Source organism: Podarcis melisellensis (assembly GCF_964234715.1).
Source record: "Podarcis melisellensis genome assembly, chromosome: 13".
In the NCBI taxonomy this organism is placed as follows: Eukaryota; Metazoa; Chordata; class Lepidosauria; order Squamata; family Lacertidae; genus Podarcis; species Podarcis melisellensis.
Genome location: NC_138545.1, coordinates 47,776,480 through 47,795,218, shown reverse-complemented (window position 1 = coordinate 47,795,218; position 18,739 = coordinate 47,776,480). Strand labels below are relative to the sequence as shown.

At 44.6% G+C, this 18,739-nt stretch overlaps 1 protein-coding gene across 1 annotated transcript in view; it reads right to left on the bottom strand.

Annotated features, from left to right (window-relative positions):
• Positions 1–18,739, bottom strand: part of LOC309354189 (transmembrane protease serine 11B-like protein) — an 89,135-nt gene that overhangs the window by 52,201 nt on the left and 18,195 nt on the right. Inside the window, exon 3 of the mRNA XM_081884213.1 lies at positions 17,364–17,482. Coding sequence (XP_081740339.1) covers positions 17,364–17,482 — 119 coding nt within the window. The remainder of the gene's footprint in view (positions 1–17,363; positions 17,483–18,739) is intronic.

Genomic DNA, 18,739 nt, shown 5'->3' with positions numbered 1-18,739 from the left:
CCTACGCATGCCTACCCAGAAGTCGTGAATTGGACGGAGCTTTCTCCCATTGTGAGTGTGTAGGCGTGCAATTGGGCTGAGCGTTCCTGAATTGGATGGGTTGAAAAGGAGTGAAAAAATGGATTGTCCACTGCTTCCAGAGTGGTGCTGTTGGACCTGTTCCATATCTGCTATTGGGTCCCCGGAGCACAGACTCACACAAAGCGGCAAAACGTCCTTGCAGGTTATTAACAGGGTTTTATTTGAAATGCATATATCCAGAACAAAGGTACAGAGCGATAAGCTCGCAACCTGCATATCCCAGTAAGGGTGCGCCCACTTTTTATACCACTTAGAATGCATGGACACGTGTTTACATGTAAAACATGTGATTTACACTAATAGCAATAAGATGGGGCTTTGTTTCTTGTGTTACCTTCCTCCTTTTCAGTTTGCCACCTCCCTTTCAGCCTCCCCCTGTCTGGGTTACAATAACACCCATCCAACTTTGCTCTTATCTTCTACCCGCCAAAGCCAGACATTCCAGAGAGAGAGGCCCATTTTTACTGTAACATCTGAGAGAGGAGTGCCATCTCACAGTGGCCCAGCTGGGAGGTAGGGGAGTAAAACTGATTTCTCTCCCCACCCCACCCCCAAGCCGATTTCCATTTTGTAAAATCAATTTTGGTGGGGTATAGTTGAGGCTTTTGAATTATGGTGCTGGAGGAGACTCTTGAGAGTCCCATGGACTGCAAGAAGAACAAACCGATCCATTCTGAAGGAAATCAGCCCTGAGTGCTCACTGGAAGGACAGATCGTGAAGCTGAGGCTCCAAGACTTTGGCCACCTCATGAGAAGAGAAGACTCCCTGGAAAAGACCCTATGTTGGGAAAGATGGAGGGCACAAGGAGAAGGGGACGACAGAGGACGAGATGGTTGGACAGTGTCTTCGAAGCTACAAACATGAGTCTGACCAAACTGCGGGAGGCAGTGGAAGACAGAAGTGCCTGGCGTGCTCTGGTCCAGGGGGTCACGAAGAGTCGGACACGACTAAACGACTAAACAACAACAACATAGTTGAGGCGAGTATAGCTGATGAGCCTGATCCTGGAGATTTACAGAAAAATGAAGGTGTTTAGGTTGCCTCTGCTCCATCCCCAGAACGCCCCATTTCAGGGCTGACTGGTTGCTGTTGACAAAAATACTATTAATGCTAAATTGGTGCCCATAGAACTTTTCACAGGTATAGCAAGGGCCTCTCTGGCAAATGCACCCCATGCTGATGAAGATCTTCTCTACCTACAGAAAGGCTTCTCCACCCCATCCTAGCCCTTTCCAGCCAGCAAATGTGAGGGTTAAGACTGCTCTGTAAATCACCCACTAGCCTCAAAGCCATGGGTAGGCAAACTAAGGCCCGGGGGCCGGATCTGGCCCAATCACCTTCTAAATCTGGCCCACGGACGGTCCGGGAATCAGCATGTTTTTACATGAGTAGAATGTGTGCTTTTATTTAAAATGCATCTCTGGATTATTTATGGGGCATAGGAATTCATTCTTTTCTTTCTTCTTCAAAATATAGTCTGCCCCCCCACAAGGTCTGAGGGACAATGGACTGGCCCCCTGCTGACTAAGTTTGCTGACCCCTGCACAAAGCTATCCATCTCAGACAGCGTTTGAGCCCAGTTCTCCAGAACTGAAATTCGCTTTGCTGGACTGGAATGTCTTCTTGCGTAATCTGTGTCCAAAAAGTCTTTTGCAAATGTTCTACCCCTTCCTAAGAATGCATTTTCATTCGTAGCATCTTGCCATTTGTTTTCTAAACACAAACAATAAATAAGAAGCCTGCCCGTATTTTAGACATGTCCAGTTTTATTTGTCTTTTATCCAGTTAACTTGCTTTGCAACTTCTGTATAAAGTGATTTAACAAATGCAAATAACAACAACCAATTCATATGATCTATAAATTTAGTAGACTTGAATTACAAAACTCTCCAAACACTTTATAACTGAAATGTAGCCTTATGTCCCATATGAAAATGAAAATATTTCCTGTGCAGTTTTATTACTTTTCAATGACTTTCTATACTTATCCTGCTTTATAGGAGTTCAAGGTGGTGTGCATGTAGGCTTACTCCCTTTTGTTGTACAAAGTTTGTGTTTCTGGTATTAATTATCATGAGATGGTTGAAGAAAAATTTAATATCAAGGGAAGACTTAAGAGCACAATCCTACACGTGTTTACTTGGAAGCAAGTTCTACCATAAGTTCAGTGGAACTTATGTTCTAGAGAGAATACAACCTTAATGTTGAATCTGTTTTTTTTTTTTTAATGACTGCCAAGTCTTTTGACCACGGGCGTAGCCAGGATTTATTTTGAGGATGGTGGTGCAGAACCTCAGTTAGTTAATTATCTTTATTGATTTACTTGATGGGGGGCAGCTGCAGCCCTGCTTTTGACAAAGATTCAGTTTCCTCTTCCCACTGCAAATTCCCAGGATGTCCTGGTCTGCAGAAAGGAGATAATAGCGCTTCCCTACTTAACAGTCTGCTGCAAGACTCCTAACAGTGAGGCAATGCAGTTTCTGGTACAGAAATGTTATTGCTGTTACTATGGTTTAATGGCCACCTGAGCAGCGGCTCAAGGCTTTGGAATGTTAGATGGAGACACGACTTGCTTGATAGCTGAGATGCTGAGATAAATTGCTGGTGAGTAATCCCAGGTGTCTTCTCAATGTATTCTTATCACATACCACAGCAGTTCATCATCTCGGTTTCATCTCAAATTGCGCAGCATCCCTATCAACGTAGGGATCATCCACACTCATTTTCCTCCGGACTTTCTAGGCACAGCTTTGCACTTTTCCAGCCTTTACCCGAGTACTATTTTATTTTATTTGCCCCTCCACTTTCCCTGTGAAAACCCCACTAGCATAGCTAGGGGGCAGGGCGGCTGACCACACCGGGCGACACTTTTTTTGGAGGGCGGAACCACACAGCTCTACCCCTGGGTCAAGCCTGGCCTGGAGAGGAGAGTCAATTCTCTGCCCCTCTCCTCGGCCGGGCGACACCACACAAGGATGCTGTTGAGGTAGCTTTCTCACGCTCCATTCTTTAACGCTTTCTGCAATCAGCAGAAAACCCAAATTGCTGTTTGTTCTGATTCAGCACCAAAGAGTGGATTTTCCTGGGGAAAGTGAAGGAAGTGGGGAAAGTGCTCAGACTTTTCTAGACTTGGGCCTAGAAAGCACTGTGTGTGGATGAGCCCATAGATGAACCAGGATGCCACCTATATATATGTCCTGTCACATAATCGCATGCAAAGGCGATTTTTTCCCTTACTGAGCCACTTCGCTGCTTTCCAGACAGGGCTGCATTCCCCCCTCTCTTTTTTATATTTCCCTAATAATTGTGACATTTGTTTTTCTTTAGGGCTCAGCACCATTCTACCCTGACACAATTGCAGGACCATCTCTCTAGAAGTCAATAGGGAGAATATTGGAAACTTATTATTATTATTATTATTATTATTATTATTATTATTATTATTTATACCCCACCCATCTGGCTGGGTTTCCCCAGCCAGTCTTTGCAAGAGGTGAGGAAAACTACTCAGGTAGCCTCTTCAGAAATGACCGATGGCATCAAAAGCTTCCAAGAAGTTGAAAAATAATAAATAAGGGTTCACCCGTTCTGTCTTCCTATCGACAGATCCAATGTCACAGAGTGATCAAGGCAATGGCAGGCCCAAAATTGATCTTGAAATCATACTGAAATGGATCCTAGACCTGGCCAGACATCACCTCTTCATTAGAGTAACAAGCCACAGTGGACAAGGACGTTCAAGCATATTGATGGTCGGCTGGATGTAACCAAAGATCTTGTCCCCACCCTCAGAATACCTTTAAAATATCCACATCCACTGATTAAACTGCAGAGAGTCCAGATCATGGCAATTGGGAGCAGATTTACCAAACATTCCACAGCATCTCTCCCCAGGCCAAATGGACTGTTGTCAGAACAGCTGACAATGAGAAGACGCAATGGTGAAAATAAATCCTTCTTTGATACCAGCATTTCCATTGAGTAGGCTCCATAATGAGCTCACCTCTTAACGCACTTAATTGAACTCGTCACCAGTCTTCATCTGCTTTCTAACCATTGCACTGCAGCATATCCATCACTTGGGTCATCTTCATATCCACAGAGCAATCCAACACTTGGGTCATCTCCACATCCACAGAGCAACTAGGGATTTGACAGGAGCACCACAGCAGGAAGTTCACCAGAGGACTCATTACACTCCAAGGGCGGACCATTTTAATAGTTCCCCTACCCGTGCAGGGGAGTAGAGCTGTGGAAAGTCTAAACAGGAAGTTTTCTGGCCATGGCAAGAGAAATCCAGATCAAGAGTCTGTCCTGCATGCCCTGGGTTAATGACATGTTGGGTCAGTCCCATGGAAGCCATTAAATCCTAAGCCTCGGGATTTATGTCCAGAGTCCCACAGGACAATCATTCTGGGAGTTTTCAGCACCAAATCCACGACCACCTCTGACAGTTCAAGCAGGAAGACAGATGAGCAGGAGAGGGGGCAGAATACCAAAACAAAAAAAATTCCTTCCAGTAGCACCTTAAAGACCAACTAAGTTAGTTCTTGGTATGAGCTTTCGTGTGCATGCACACTTCTTCAGATGCATGCACACGAAAGCTCATACCAAGAACTAACTTAGTTGGTCTTTAAGGTGCTACTGGAAGGAATTTTTTTTGTTTTGACTATGGCAGACCAACACGGTTACCTATCTGTAACCAGAATACCAAAGTTATCCATGCCTTTTCCTCCTTGCACATACCCCGGGTGAATGAAGAAAGAAACCATTATTGCAGTATTGGTATAAAAAGGTAAAGGGTAAAGGGACCCCTGACCATTAGGTCCAATTGTGGCCCACTCTGGGATTGCGGCGCTCATCTCACTTTATTGGCCGAGGGAGCCAGCATACAGCTTCCAGATCATGTGGCCAGCATGACTAAGCCACTTCTGGCGAACCAGAGCAGTGCACGGAAATGCCTTTTACCTTCCCGCCGGAGTGGTACCTATTTATCTACTTGCACTTTGACGTGCTTTCGAACTGCTAGGTTGGCAGGAGTAGGGACCAAGCAACGGGAGCTCACTCCGTCACAGGGATTCGAACCGCTGACCTTCTGATCAGCAAGTCCTAGGCTCTGTGGTTTAACCCAAAGCGCCACCCATATTGGTATATTCCCCCACAATCCCCTATTTCCATCATCACCTACCTCTGTTTTCAAATGCACACACTGTGGGGCAATGCACAATCAGTCTTCAATGAGCTTCTATTTTCAGAATGAAAACAGTGTCTCAAGAAGCACTTTGGGGGACAAAAATTATTTTTGGTTTCTGTCAGTCCCCGTTGATTCTAAAATAAACTATCATGCACATGCAGCCTTTCTCTGTTTTTGTTCTCTGCCTTTAGAATTCAAGCTCACCAGATCAAAACCTCAGGCTATCATTTACCTGGCATCCTGAGCACACCCAACCAAGGAGGACAAACAATCAGGAGTTCAATTCTTTATTGACAAAAGCTGGCACTTGCAGCAGCTCCTGAGGTGCACTGAATAAAAACACACACGCTTCTAGACACTACTTAGTTGGCATTCACTTTCCCAGGCTTGTGCCCCGGCTGAACCGCTGAAGCAGCAGGGGGACCACACATTTGTTGCTGTTGTTTAGTCATTTAGTCATGACCCCATGGACCAGAGCACACAGGGCACTCCTGTCTTCCACTGCCTCCCTCAGTTTGGTCAAACCCATGTTGGTAGCTTTGAGAACACTGTCCAATCATCTTGTCCTCTGCCCTCCCCTTCTCCTTCTGCCCTCAATATTTCCCAACATTAGGGTCTTTTCCAGGGAGTCTTCTCTTCTCATGAGGTGGCCAAAGTATTGGAGCCTCAGCTTCAGCATCTGTCCTTCCAGTGAGCACTCAGGGCTGATTTCCTTCAGAATGGATAGGTTGGATCTTCTTGCAGTCCATGGGACTCTCAAGAGTCTCCTCCAGCACCATAATTCAAAAGCATCAATTCTTCGGCGATCAGCCTTCTTGATGGTCCAGCTCTCACTTCCACATCACATCACAACTGGGAAAACCATAGCTTGAACTATACGGACCTTTGTTGGCAAGGTGATGTCTCTGCTTTTTAAGATGCTGTCTAGGTTTGTCATCGCTTTTCTCCCAAGAAGCAGGCGTCTTTTAATTTCATGAATGCTGTCACCATCTGCAGTGATCATGGAGCCCAGGAAAGTAAAATCTCTCACTGCCTCCATTTCTTCCCCTTCTATTTGCCAGGAGGTGATGGGACCAGTGGTCATGATCTTCGTTTTTTTGATGCTGAGCTTCAGACCATATTTTGCACTCTCCTCTTTCACCCTCATTAAGAGGTTCTTTAATTCCCCCCCCCCAAAAAAAACCAACAACAGGGACCACACATACTCCAGACTTAATCTGATGGAGTTTTTGCGCAAGTGATTTCTCCTAAACCGAAGTTGCCACTGTGCTTGCCTCTTCGAGCCTCTCCTAATTCTATGAGACAGTGTGGCAGGGGGTGGCAGGAATTCAACCAGCTCATCCTCCGCCTGAAGAACCTCTTCCACCGCTTCTGTTATGTCCACCATCTCTGACTGCTGAGACTCTCCCCTTCCTCCAGCCCTAGCTCCTGCCTCGCTGGTGGCACTAAACCCCATAATCACAGACCCACCTTCAGCTTCAAAGACCTCTGTTGATATGCAACATCTCATAGCTTCCAAATTCCACTTTAACTTTTGCAATATCTCAGATGAATTATTATTCACCTTTGCCCACCTTTTCTTACACAACATGTAGGGTTCTGAACTAAGTCAGCCTTGTCAACAACAGGACCTTGGGTCAGATTTTTCAGCAAGTCTTTCTAAAGAACATAACAACTTCCATACGTGACCACTGACATGATATTTGTTTGTTCATTTCATTTTTACCCTGCCCTTTCTCTGAGCAGCTCAAGGTGGGGTTCTCCTCATTCAGTCTTCACCACAAACCTGTGTGAGGTACGTCAGAACAGGAGAGAGTGACTGTCAGGGACTGGGCAGAGGAGGAATGGTGGAGACCGCCTCCCTATCCTGACCCCTCCAGGGAGGAGGAAGAGGAAGCCAGGATAGATTTACAATAGTGGTTTGAGGGAGGTCACAACTCAGAGGCGGATGATGGGAATTTATTGACCCCTGAGCTAAACACACAGAAGTCAGGAATGGAGCAAACTGGGGTGGTGTATGCAGGGAGGGGGGGCGGTAAAGCAGCATACACAAACACAAGCCCTGCACACTTTTTGCTCTCACATGTTCAGGGAGAGCAAGAGAGCAACAGCATCACAGTCCCCTGATCAGTTATTGTGGGCGTTTGAGGAAATTCAGAATGGCACATGATACAAAAAGAGAACCTTATCCCCTGTCATTCCTGGGGTTCCAAGTAGTTAACAATTTAGTGACCATTCATTCATTTCATTTTATTTCAAAAAAATTATAAAACACTTGATTGTAAAAATAAATAAATCAAAGTGGTTTACAAAATGTAAAACAGTAAAATCAAGAAGAATTTACAACCCTGCTTCAAAAGACACAAAAGTTAAAATATAGAAACAGATTAAAATAACCTCCTTTGCACATTAAAAGACCAACCAAGAGGCTCTTTTAAGAATTTGTGTAAAAAGTAAAGGGACCCCTGACCATTAGGTCCAGTCGTGACCGACTCTGGGGTTGCGGTGCTCATCTCGCTTTATTGGCCAAGGGAGCCGGCGTACAGCTTCCGGGTCATGTGGCCAGCATGACTAAGCCGCTTCTGGTGAACCAGAGCAGCGCACGGAAACGCCATTTACCTTCCCGCCGGAGCGGTACCTATTTATCTACTTGCACTTTGGCGTCCTTTCAAACTGCTAGGTTGGCAGGAGCAGGGACCGAGCAACGGGAACTCACCCCGTCATGGGGATTCGAACCGCCGACCTTCTGATTGGCAAGCCCTAGGCTCTGTGTTGTGTTAAAAAAATCATCAGTCATGTTGCCCATCACACCTCTGTTTGCCCAAGACTTCCCCGAGTCTGCAGAGTGCATTCTTTTGACCATTTTAGGAAAGTATTTATCAGTTGTTTTACACTTTGTGCTCCAAAACTAGTTTCCTGTTCACATTCTCAGACACACGCAATTACTTTATCAGTCTCTTTCGTGTCTTTCTTCTTTCTATCCAAGATGAAGAAGACTTTTCATGCCCTCGTAATTTTAATTGCCATTGTTTGTTCTTCTTCTAATCTTAACATATCCTTTTCAAAGCAGCGCAACAAGAACTGCAGCTTTATTCGAGGTGTGGCAAATACAATTAACTTACACAGATTTTTGTGCCAGTACTGTCACTCTTGTATAAGCCAATTAAATTTGCTACACGGCAATGCAAGTATTTTGGTTCTATTAAAAGTATTTCCTAGTCAAATAAAAGTCCCAAGGTGGTGCTTTGCTTTTCAGTAGGTGATTAGTGTTTTCTCAGGGGAACCATCTACTGCAACTCAATTATTTTTTTTCTGTGTGGCAACAGTAAACGCAAAATACAACCCTATTTAGGTATGTGTGGAAAACCCTCTCCCCCACCAGCCATGATGCTTCAGGTCTGCTACTGACTTCCTATATAGCCATGGTGGTGGTTTAAAGTGCAATAGGGGTAAGAATAGGGAGTTGAATCACACTCCCACCAACCTGTAACTTCCCAACAACCTTTTTTTTTAGTTCATTCATTAATTCTCTCTCTCTCTCTCTCTCTCTCTCTCTCTCTCTCTCTCTCTCTCTCTCCCCACACACACACCCGCTCCTGATGGGACTCAAGGACCTGCAATAATTCTTGCCGAGAGAACAACCAAGTTTTGAAACAGTGCATTTGGGGCAGAAAACCAGAGATGGAGGTGAGTTTTCCTTCTCAGCTGTGCAAACTAGCTTTGAAGCTCCTCCACCCTCAACTTTATAGGGAATTGACAGCAGCCCCATATCCGGAGCTATGCGGAAAGGGCCATTGTAAGTCAATAAGGAACTACAAAAACCTAGTGTAATGCAACAAGTGTCTGATATCATGAGTACAATTGGTGCTGTTCATTTATTAATTTAAATTTAATTGGATTTTAAGTGCTGGTTACCCAAGTGCTCATCTAGGTCACAGACTTAATTGGCTTCTGATGGGTCCCATTCCAAATAGGTAGGTTGTATCTGTACAGTGTGGCATTATCTGACTGAACGAAGTCTAACTTCACAAACACAACACCACAACCTCATTAGTGGTAGTAATAATGTTTCTTCTAAATAACTGGGGAATGTTAATAACCTAGACGGGGAAATGAGTCATTCTGAATTCCTTCTCAAAAGTAGCATCTGAGAAGACTACTGTAATGGGATGGTAGAGATAATATCACCCAGTTGTTCCTTATTCATTAAAATGCAGTTCTGTTCTCCTTGGGAACTGGATCACAGAGTTTCCTAGTGATTTTTTTAAATTTTTAATTAAAAAAGTTAATAGATGTACTGTGCTCTTTTGAAGTGACAACTCAAAGAGTTTAAACATAAAGCAGTTTAAATATGAAAGCTTGCTTTTGAGGTTTGTGAAGCTAAGAGATATATAAATCTGTCTTGGCATAGTATCAGCAAACCAGGGAGAAAATATTTTCTTATAACCTTACGATGAGCTCTCTGTTGCTTTAATGGTTACATCTATCTTTTGATATCATAAGGTGGTGCATAGGTTAGGATTCAAAACAGTGTTGGGAAAACTGGAGGAGAGGGAAGAGATAGCCTTTAATATTAACCTATGATTGAATTACTAAAATGAGGTTTGTCAGAGCTCCACCTGTTTGTAAGTTCAGGGTCAGAGCAGGGAGGTGTCTCCCCAAGCTGGATGAATGAGCAGTAAAGTACTTTGAGGGTTCCCACACACACAGACACACACACAATCAGGAGGCATATAAATTTGATGAAATAACTAAACAATAAAAAACCGGCAAATGCAATTCAATGTAAGCAAGTGCAAAACATTCTAATTTCACATATCTTCTCATGGGGTCTGAACAGGGGCTGGCTGACCAGGAAGAAGACCTTGGGATCAGAGGGATAGCTTGATAACTTGATAGCCACCCAAAACTGTCAGATGGGCAGGGTACAAATAATAACTGATGGTGAAGATGTTGACCCAATGTGCTTTAGCTGTGAAATATGTGAATGCTGTGCCTAGGGATCATGAGGGGAAATAAAACTGCCAATATAATAAAGCTGTTATATATCTGTGGTGCAGCTCATAGGACTTTGGGAAACTGATTCTTCGGTGGAAGGCGAAAATGTTTAAAGTGGCTCATGGAGCTGAAGAAAGGGAATGACACCCACTCCCTGCTAATGTCAAAGATTTGGGACCACCCCCAAAAAACATTGAATAAGCAAACAGTCATGGTGGAGATGCTGGCTCCAAGTTAGACCCAAATTGGGCCTCTGAAGGGTTGTCTGAATTGGCCCGTAATGACTACAAGCTACAACTGCTCAAATTTTCTCTTGTATACAACTATTAAAAGTGCGGGTGTCCTGTCCTCTTTGTCACCTGGTCACCCTTCAAATCCTGCTAACGTCCAACAAGAAGAAGCACCCTTCTTTAACATTTGCATTTTATTTATATTATCTACTCTGCTCTATATTATTCCACTAGGGACATGGGTGGTGCTGTGGGTTAAACCACAGAGCCTAGGACTTGCCGATCAGAAGGTTGGTGGTTCAAATCCCCGCGACGGGGTGAGCTCCCGTTGCTCGGTCCCTGCTCCTGCCAACCTAGCAGTTCGAAAGCACGTCAAAGTGCAAGTAGATAAATAGGTACCACTCCGGCAGGAAGGTAAACGGCGTTTCCATGCACTGCTCTGCTTCGCCAGAAGTGGCTTAGTCATGCTGGCCACATGACCCGGAAGCTGTATGCCGGCTCCCTTGGTCAGTAAAGCAAGATGAGTGCCACAACTCCAGAGTCAGCCACAACTGGACCTAATGGTCAGGGGTCCCTTTACCTTTACCTATATTATTCCACTAACTCAATTCTGTACACAGGGCACGAATGACATTGGTCGACAAAAGAGATCGACATACGTGCACACAACTGGCCAGCTCCTTCTTGCAGGACATTACCAGGATTTTATCGGGGAAATCAACCATGTGAGTTGTACCTGTGCATGAAAGACTGTATGCATGTAGGCACCATGCAGTCGGCTATCTTGTGGGAGTGGCGAATCATGGCCAGAACACCAACACACAGGGAGACTGCTGGCTCAAGTCTCTATAAAGTATTGACCAAACTTGTCTAAGACTACTGAAAACAAGTGATGAGCTGCCATACTAGGGTGTGCAACTTAAATTTTGGGGTGAGTTTAAGGGCTGAAACTTAAATTTTGCTAATTTCTTCTGTGACAGGCCTTAAAAATATGTTTTTGCGAGTGCTGAATTCAAAACTTTCATGACTGGGCAAGTTTAGTTTTATGATGAAGAAGCCCACTAACTGCTTTCGGAAAACCAAAGGATTTTGATTTTACCTTCTGAAAATGTCAGGTAATGCTTAATAATAATAAGGTACAACTGCATTTGTAATTTTTTTCTGTGCAATTTTACACACATTTTACTAAACAAGCAAAACTAAGTTATATTAATATAACCAAAATCTCTTTTGAATTCCTAAGTCGTTCCAACTTTTTAGCCCCCCCCCCTCATATTTTGGGAAGTTGAAAATTGAAAAATCCAGCACGCCCTACTGCCGTTTGCAAACCAGCCCTTAGAGAAACAGGACTTGGGAGTTTCATCTAATGCAAGATCTGAGAGAGATGAAGGCTATATGCATGCTTAAATGGGAGTGAGCCCAACTGGAGACAGGGACAATAATAATTCTCAGTACACATGCACAGGACTGAGCTTATGAGGTCTAGTTTCACAACATTCTCTCTACTCCTTGAGAGAAGGATCTCAGGTGATAAGGAAATAATTATCCAGGTCAAGAAGATTTATAGCAAGAGTTTATAAACATATTTGTGCTGCCTTTAAAAATGCAAATAAAATCAGCGTCGGGAGGAGGAATATAATTATTGAAGCACCGAAGGCACGGTGGTGGTGATTTAAACCTTTCATCCCCCTGCTGCAGCCCTGAGGGATATATCTGTTCTGTGGAGCTGGTATTTTCTTTTTGGGAAATCCACTGGATTTCTCCAGAAGAAAGTGCCACTTTCAGAGAAGGTTTTTTTCCTCCCTCAGGACTGCAGCAGTGAAAGAAATGCTTTTTATGTTCCAATAAGTATCAGCTTCCTGTACGCAACAACAGCAGCAAGAATATTCATCGCAAAGTACTGGAAGACACAAGATTTGCCCACTCTGGGAGAATGGCAGATGCAAGTGATAGACTACATGGAATTGGTAGAAATGACTGGCAGAATTTGAGACCTCGGAGAAGAGCAAATGGAAGAGGATTGGAAGAAATTTAAAGATTACCTGCAAAAATATTGCAAAATGTTTGAATGTTAAAACGATGCAGGATATAAAGACAATACGGCATTAGTGGCATAGCTGAAAGAAATATGTAAAAATGTTTTATGAGAAATAAGGGTGAAAGACTTGGAATAACATTATGTCAAACTTAAATAATGTTATAAGGGGAAAAATTGGAGACATAATAGTTGAAAGGTATAATACAGAATAAGATTTGAAAAAGGGTAAGGCACTGCTGAATATGATTGTGTAAAAAGGGAACACAGAAAAGGGAGATGTGAGGATGTCAGTAAGGAAGGATATGAAAATAATAAGTAAGAAACTGGATTTATATGTCTTTTTTTGGCTTTTTTTTCTTCTACTTTTTATGTTTTGTATGGTATTTTTCTGTTTTTATTTGATTGTGATAATGCTTTTTCTTTTTTCTTTTTTTTCTTTTCTTGTGGTTTGATTGTGAAGTTCGTTCTATTGTTTAAAATTCTAATAAAAATCTTTTTTTTTTAAAAAAAAGTATCAGCTTCCAACCTCCCAGCTATGTTTCCGTTTCTTAAAAGCAACAACCCTGTCCATCAAGGGCAGAGACACATTTGATAGCATGTCTCGTTTGGTCGTCACATATGCAACATGCGCCACTTGAGTAGGAATTAGAGGAGACGGCCATTGTTAACCTCGGAGAATTTGAATGATTAGGAAATGAGAAAGTTTTTTGTTTGTCACTGACTCCTTCCCTTGACTCAGCTCCACCTAAGGAGCACGTTTTCCAGATTTTCCAGATGTTACCGGCAGCTGATTGGTACACATCGCTAATCATCCTTCCGGCAGGAATCCTGACATTCCTGCACCTTTGTCATCGTAGGGAAAGCATCATCAACTCTCTATGTTTAGGTGCTCAGTGGAAAGTCTGGCACTTAGATATATGGCCTGCCGCTCCCACAGAAGGCATTCAAATTTAGGTGGGTCGCATTTAGGTCATATGTCATTATTGCCCACAGTGCCGGATTTACGTATAAGCTAAACAAGCTATAGCTTAGGGCCCCACTCTCTTGGGGGCCCCCAAAAAAATTAAAGGAAAAAAAAACTGGATGTACATTTCCAAAATATAAGATTAAAAAACCCAAATAAAATAAAACCTACATACAGCAACAGTATTTTGTGCTGCGTAGGCTCCTATAATGTAAGCAATGGGCCCCGCCTGCTAGCCTGCTCCCTAAAATATCACTGGTTTGCTCATTTCTATATACAGTAATACCTCGGGTTGAAGTAGCTTCGGGATAAGTAATTTCGGGTTGCGCGCTGTGGCGACCCAGAAGTAACGGAGTGTGTTACCTCCGGGTTTTGCAGCTCGCGCATGCGCAGTGTGAAAATGATGTCACGCGCATGCACAGAACTGGCGAATCATGACCCGCAGATGCACGGATGCAGGTCGTGTAATGGATCCCGTTCGCATCCAGAGGTACCACTGTATAGGGTGCCTACATTCTGCATGTGCAGATGGCTTTAGATACCTATTAGGTCCAGAAATAGCCACATAGCATATATTCAACACAAAAAGCAGCGGCAATTTGTTGTTGACAAAGGACAGCTGGACATATAAAGGGCCCCATTGCCTCCAGTAGCTCAGGGCCTCATCAAACCTAAATCCGGCCCTGATTGCTCAGGATCACTTATCACCCCAAACTATTCACTGTCACAGATTATTGCTATATAACGGTGCCATGAACCTATGTTATGCACACCAAATGCACAAATCAATTTTTATTTTTTTTTAAGTTTGGGGGTGTTTACTTAGTCATAGAATTGTAGAGTTGGAAGAACTACAAGGGTCATCGAGTCCGCCCCCCCTGCAAAATGTGGATAATGTTGATACATACACCGATATAACCACAACGCATGTCCTTAAAATACATTGCCTTGTTACAATCTTGAATATATCCAATAGCAGGTTTTTTCCATCTTGGTTTCCCGTATGCCACCAGAAGCCTACCCAAATTGTGCTTCCAGTCCTATTGTTTTCACCTCAGCCACTGACTCACTAAGCAGCCTGAGGAGTCAAGCTTCTCTTCTCTCACTCTCAATCTTTCCCCACAATTTGCACTATGGAATTAATAATCCTGGCCTACCTTATGGGCTGTTGTAGTAGGGGTAGAAAAAACGTTTGAATGCTTCCACCAAGTGTGGGTTTGTGAAGGAATCCCTGCATATACAAAACTAGTCTCTGAGGAAAAGGCTAGGGCAGAACTCCTGTGTTGCATTTGTTTGGTCTGTACAACAAGCAAATACTCAGTTTCCTGTCCTTCTTTTAACATCACTTGTTCAATATATTTAGGTTCTCAGTAAGTGAACACGTGATTGTTTAAAGAAGAACAGGAAACTGAATATTTGCTTGTTGTACTAACCAAACAAGTATATAGGCGTCTAAACAAAGACATCTGCACTCTCAAAGCCAGAGTCATAAATCCGTAACCAATTAAACATTATCGCCATCATCATCTTCAGTAAGGCAGCAAATGAATACATCACGGAAGGATTCACACGGATTAAAAACCAATTTCCAGAGGATAATCCAATTGCAACAGAACTGCCAGCAGCTCTTTAACGTTCAAAATACACACTCACTTTTGAGTACAATAAACGAGAATTCACTTATGGGATATCCAAATGCCTTTCTACTCTTTCCTTTAGACTGTTTTGGATACATTACTTTCCCCCAGTACTAGAACACTAATCAATTGCACAGGGAAAAAGCTACACTGTTCTCACATAGTAAATTTACTGATGCCTGCTTGGAGTGTATGAAACACAGGGCTGAGCCAAAAGCTACACATATCTTTCACGAACAACTTCAGCAGTTTAAAAATGTTAGCCTACACTTGTTAGTTGAAATCAGCTGTTACCTGCCAATGCCCACAGAGTAAGCTGTCCAGGCATGCTTAGCCTACTCATTACCCCTCACTTCAGGAGGAAACAAGCCTATTGTTCTCCCCTCAATCTACCTGCGAATTTAGTGATGTGAAGACTTCCAACCACATCTGGAGACCCCCAGGTTCCCCATGCCTTCCACAAATAGTCCAAATGCATCAGTAATCCCTTCCGTCATATGAATGTCACAGACCAAGGACAGAGATACAAGTCTAGCTTTGACCCCTGTTCAGATAGCGACTTGAACACATTCAGCAGACCTTATCTGTGAGATGGGCCGTCTTTGCTGGGATTTGACACGATGTGAGAAGCAGGTGTTGGGGAAAACAACCACCCATTCTTCTTATTTCCTATAATAAGTACTGCTGAGCAACGAGGACAGGAGGAAAAATAGGACAGGGCAGTGGTTTTCAACCAGTGTGCCATGGCACCCCGGGGGCCTCGAATGCTGGCCAGGGGTGCCGTGGGAAACACTGGCCTGTGTCCCACTTTCATTTCCTTCCTCTGATGCCTTTTTGTGTGAAATATACTCGGAGTCGAGAGTGGATTTCATGCTCTTTATTCAGCTCATAGTGGTGAGCAGTGGCGTAGCGTGGGTTGTCAGCACCCGGGGCAAGGTAAGTAATTTGCGCCCCCTAACCCGTGGATTTGCGCCCCCTAACCCTAACCCCCAGATGTTGCGCCTGGTGCGGCCGGCCCCCCCTGCACCCCCCACACTACGCCACTGGTGGTGAGGAGGAATGGAAGTTCCCCTAGAAAGTCTGCTTTATATACATTATTTACACAATGGGCCCCACATGATTGGCTAATTCCAGGATTCTCCTGTAGGCTAATCAGGCTGCGGATTCACTTCCACCTGGAGCTGGATTGGGTGGCTCCTGTGGACCAATCAGACTGCTGCATTCTGAATCCTATTCAACTCAGTACATAACATTGTGTCTCTACCTCCCAAAGGCTTGCACAGCTGTTTGTTGCAGCAGCCCTGGCTACAAGCTCTACAGGTGAATGGGGCCTTGGGCTGGTCAGGGGGCACTGGTTGCCAGGAGTTGAGGCAGCCTCAGAGTAAGCAGGCAAGTGGGCGAGGAAGCCCAGCCAGCCAGTCCGCCAGTCCTTGCTGTTGGGAATGGACAGACAAGTGGGAGGCCAGCAGGCGCGGTGCTGGTCTTTCTTGTGCTTGCTGTGTGCAAGGCCTGCCTGGGCGCTGAGTGCCCAGTGCTGAAGGAGAGTCTTTCTGCCATACAGGCCTGGCAGCGCCCACTGCTGCCTCCCAAGGTAAGGTGCTGGCCTCATGTTCACCTTTGGCCAGTCTCTGTTGCGCCACTAAGGCTGGGGGCATCCTCTTCCCAGGCCCCTGGTGGGCAGTGTCAGGAGGCACCTCTCTTGGGGGCTGGAGGGGGCAGTTCAGAGATCAGGGGCAGCAGTAGCTGCCCAGAGGACTCCCAAGGAGAAAAGGCTGAGGGAACACTCCACAAGGGAGGGTGTTCAAAAAAGGGTGAGGCTGCCAGCTCTGCAGGCAAGGGGCAACATAACTGGGCTCTTGAGCCCCACAGGGGTGCCGCAGAAAGAATGTAGCTGGCCAAGGGAGCCGTGGACTCAGAAAGGTTGGAAACCTCTGGAATAGGGAGATCATATACCACCAACTGCCCTGTGACAAGGATCCAGGAGACCAAGGTGGCAAGCAGGAAGGAGAAATGCCCTCAGAGCCTGTTCCCACCCTCCACAGGAACATCTCCCAGCAACTGCCCAGTGGGAAGGATCCCAAAGGCTTCCCAATTTCTTGATATTGCTTATTGCGTATTCTTTTAGATGTTGTTTCCTGTTACTCGTAAGCCACCTTGGAAAGATTTGCATCTCCAACAGTGAAAATAAACAACTGCGATGTACAAATAAATTGCACATACCAGTTTCTCAATCCAATTTCCTGCCTCTCTAAATCGATCCGAGGACTGTCGAGACAACGCAGGATTGTACTGGACGCCCATAATTTTGAAGTTGCTGCTGAAGTAGGTTAATCTCTGATCTGTAAAAGAAAAGGCGGGGGAATGATAAGGCCTCTGTTGTGTTAGAAAGTCCGCATCTCCCCAGAATCACCAATAAATACATACAGTGGTGCCCCGCAAGACGAACGCCTCGCAAGACGGAAAACCCGCTAGACGAAAGGGTTTTCTGTTTTGGAGGCGCTTTGCAAAACGAATTTCCCTATGGGCTTGCTTCGCAAGACGAAAATGTCTTGCGAGTTCCTGCGGGGTTTTTTTCCCTTTTACCCCCCTTTTCCTAAGCTGCTAAGCCGCTTATCAGCTGATCCGCTGATAAGCCGCTTAACAGCTGATTGCTGAAAGCCGCTAAACTGCTAATAGCGCTAATCCACTAAGCTGTCAATGGGCTTGCTTCGCAAGACAAAAAAACCGCTATACGAATGGTTTTAATTTTGTCTTGCGAGGCACCACTGTACCACTAAATATCTCAGAATGAGCATGCGGGGAAGAGGAGAACAATTCTCTCTCCCTCTTGCCACACTTGGCTACCTTAAGCCACTTTCTCCCCCTGCTCAGGCTCACCAGACTTCTGGAATTGGGTCTGGGAAGGTGTAAGTAACCTCAGCTGTTTGGAAACGGCTTAGAACTTTGAAGGAAGGGCCATAGCTCATGGCAGAAGATGAAATTTGCATGGGAAAGATTGCAGATCTGATTCCCAGCATTTCCAGGTCAGGCCAGGAGATAATCCTGAAACCCCAGACAGCTACTGCTGCTGAGCTGGACTTGGTGTAAGGCCATTTCCTATGCCCCTATAAAGCAGTGGTTCCCAATTAGCTAATTACTGAGGACCCCCCTATTTTTCAAAAGCCAAGCCACGGACCCCTTACTTTTGATAACTCTGTTGTAGTTACCTCTGCAAAGCACTCTTTGGAAGAAAATGTTGGGTATCCCCTAATAAGCAAAGGATTGTAGGTATACTAAACAAGAGAGTAGGGCTGAGTGATATTTGGTTTGCAACATCATGATATGTCAGCAGCTAAACAGCGCAAGATTCCAATATATCACAATGTCTGAAACAGGAGATCAGGCGTGGAGATGAGGGGAGGAGCGGCTGTGGAGATTGAATGGGTGGGGGGAGGAGAGGAAGCAGAGTCACCCCCACCTCATGGTTTGAGTGTGAGGGGATGGGGATGGGGGATGCATCAAGTCTTCATCAGTGGGGCAGCCAGTAAAGATGCAGCGCCAGTGTGGTGTAGTGGTTAAGAGCGGTAGACTCGTAATCTGGTGAACCGGGTTCACTT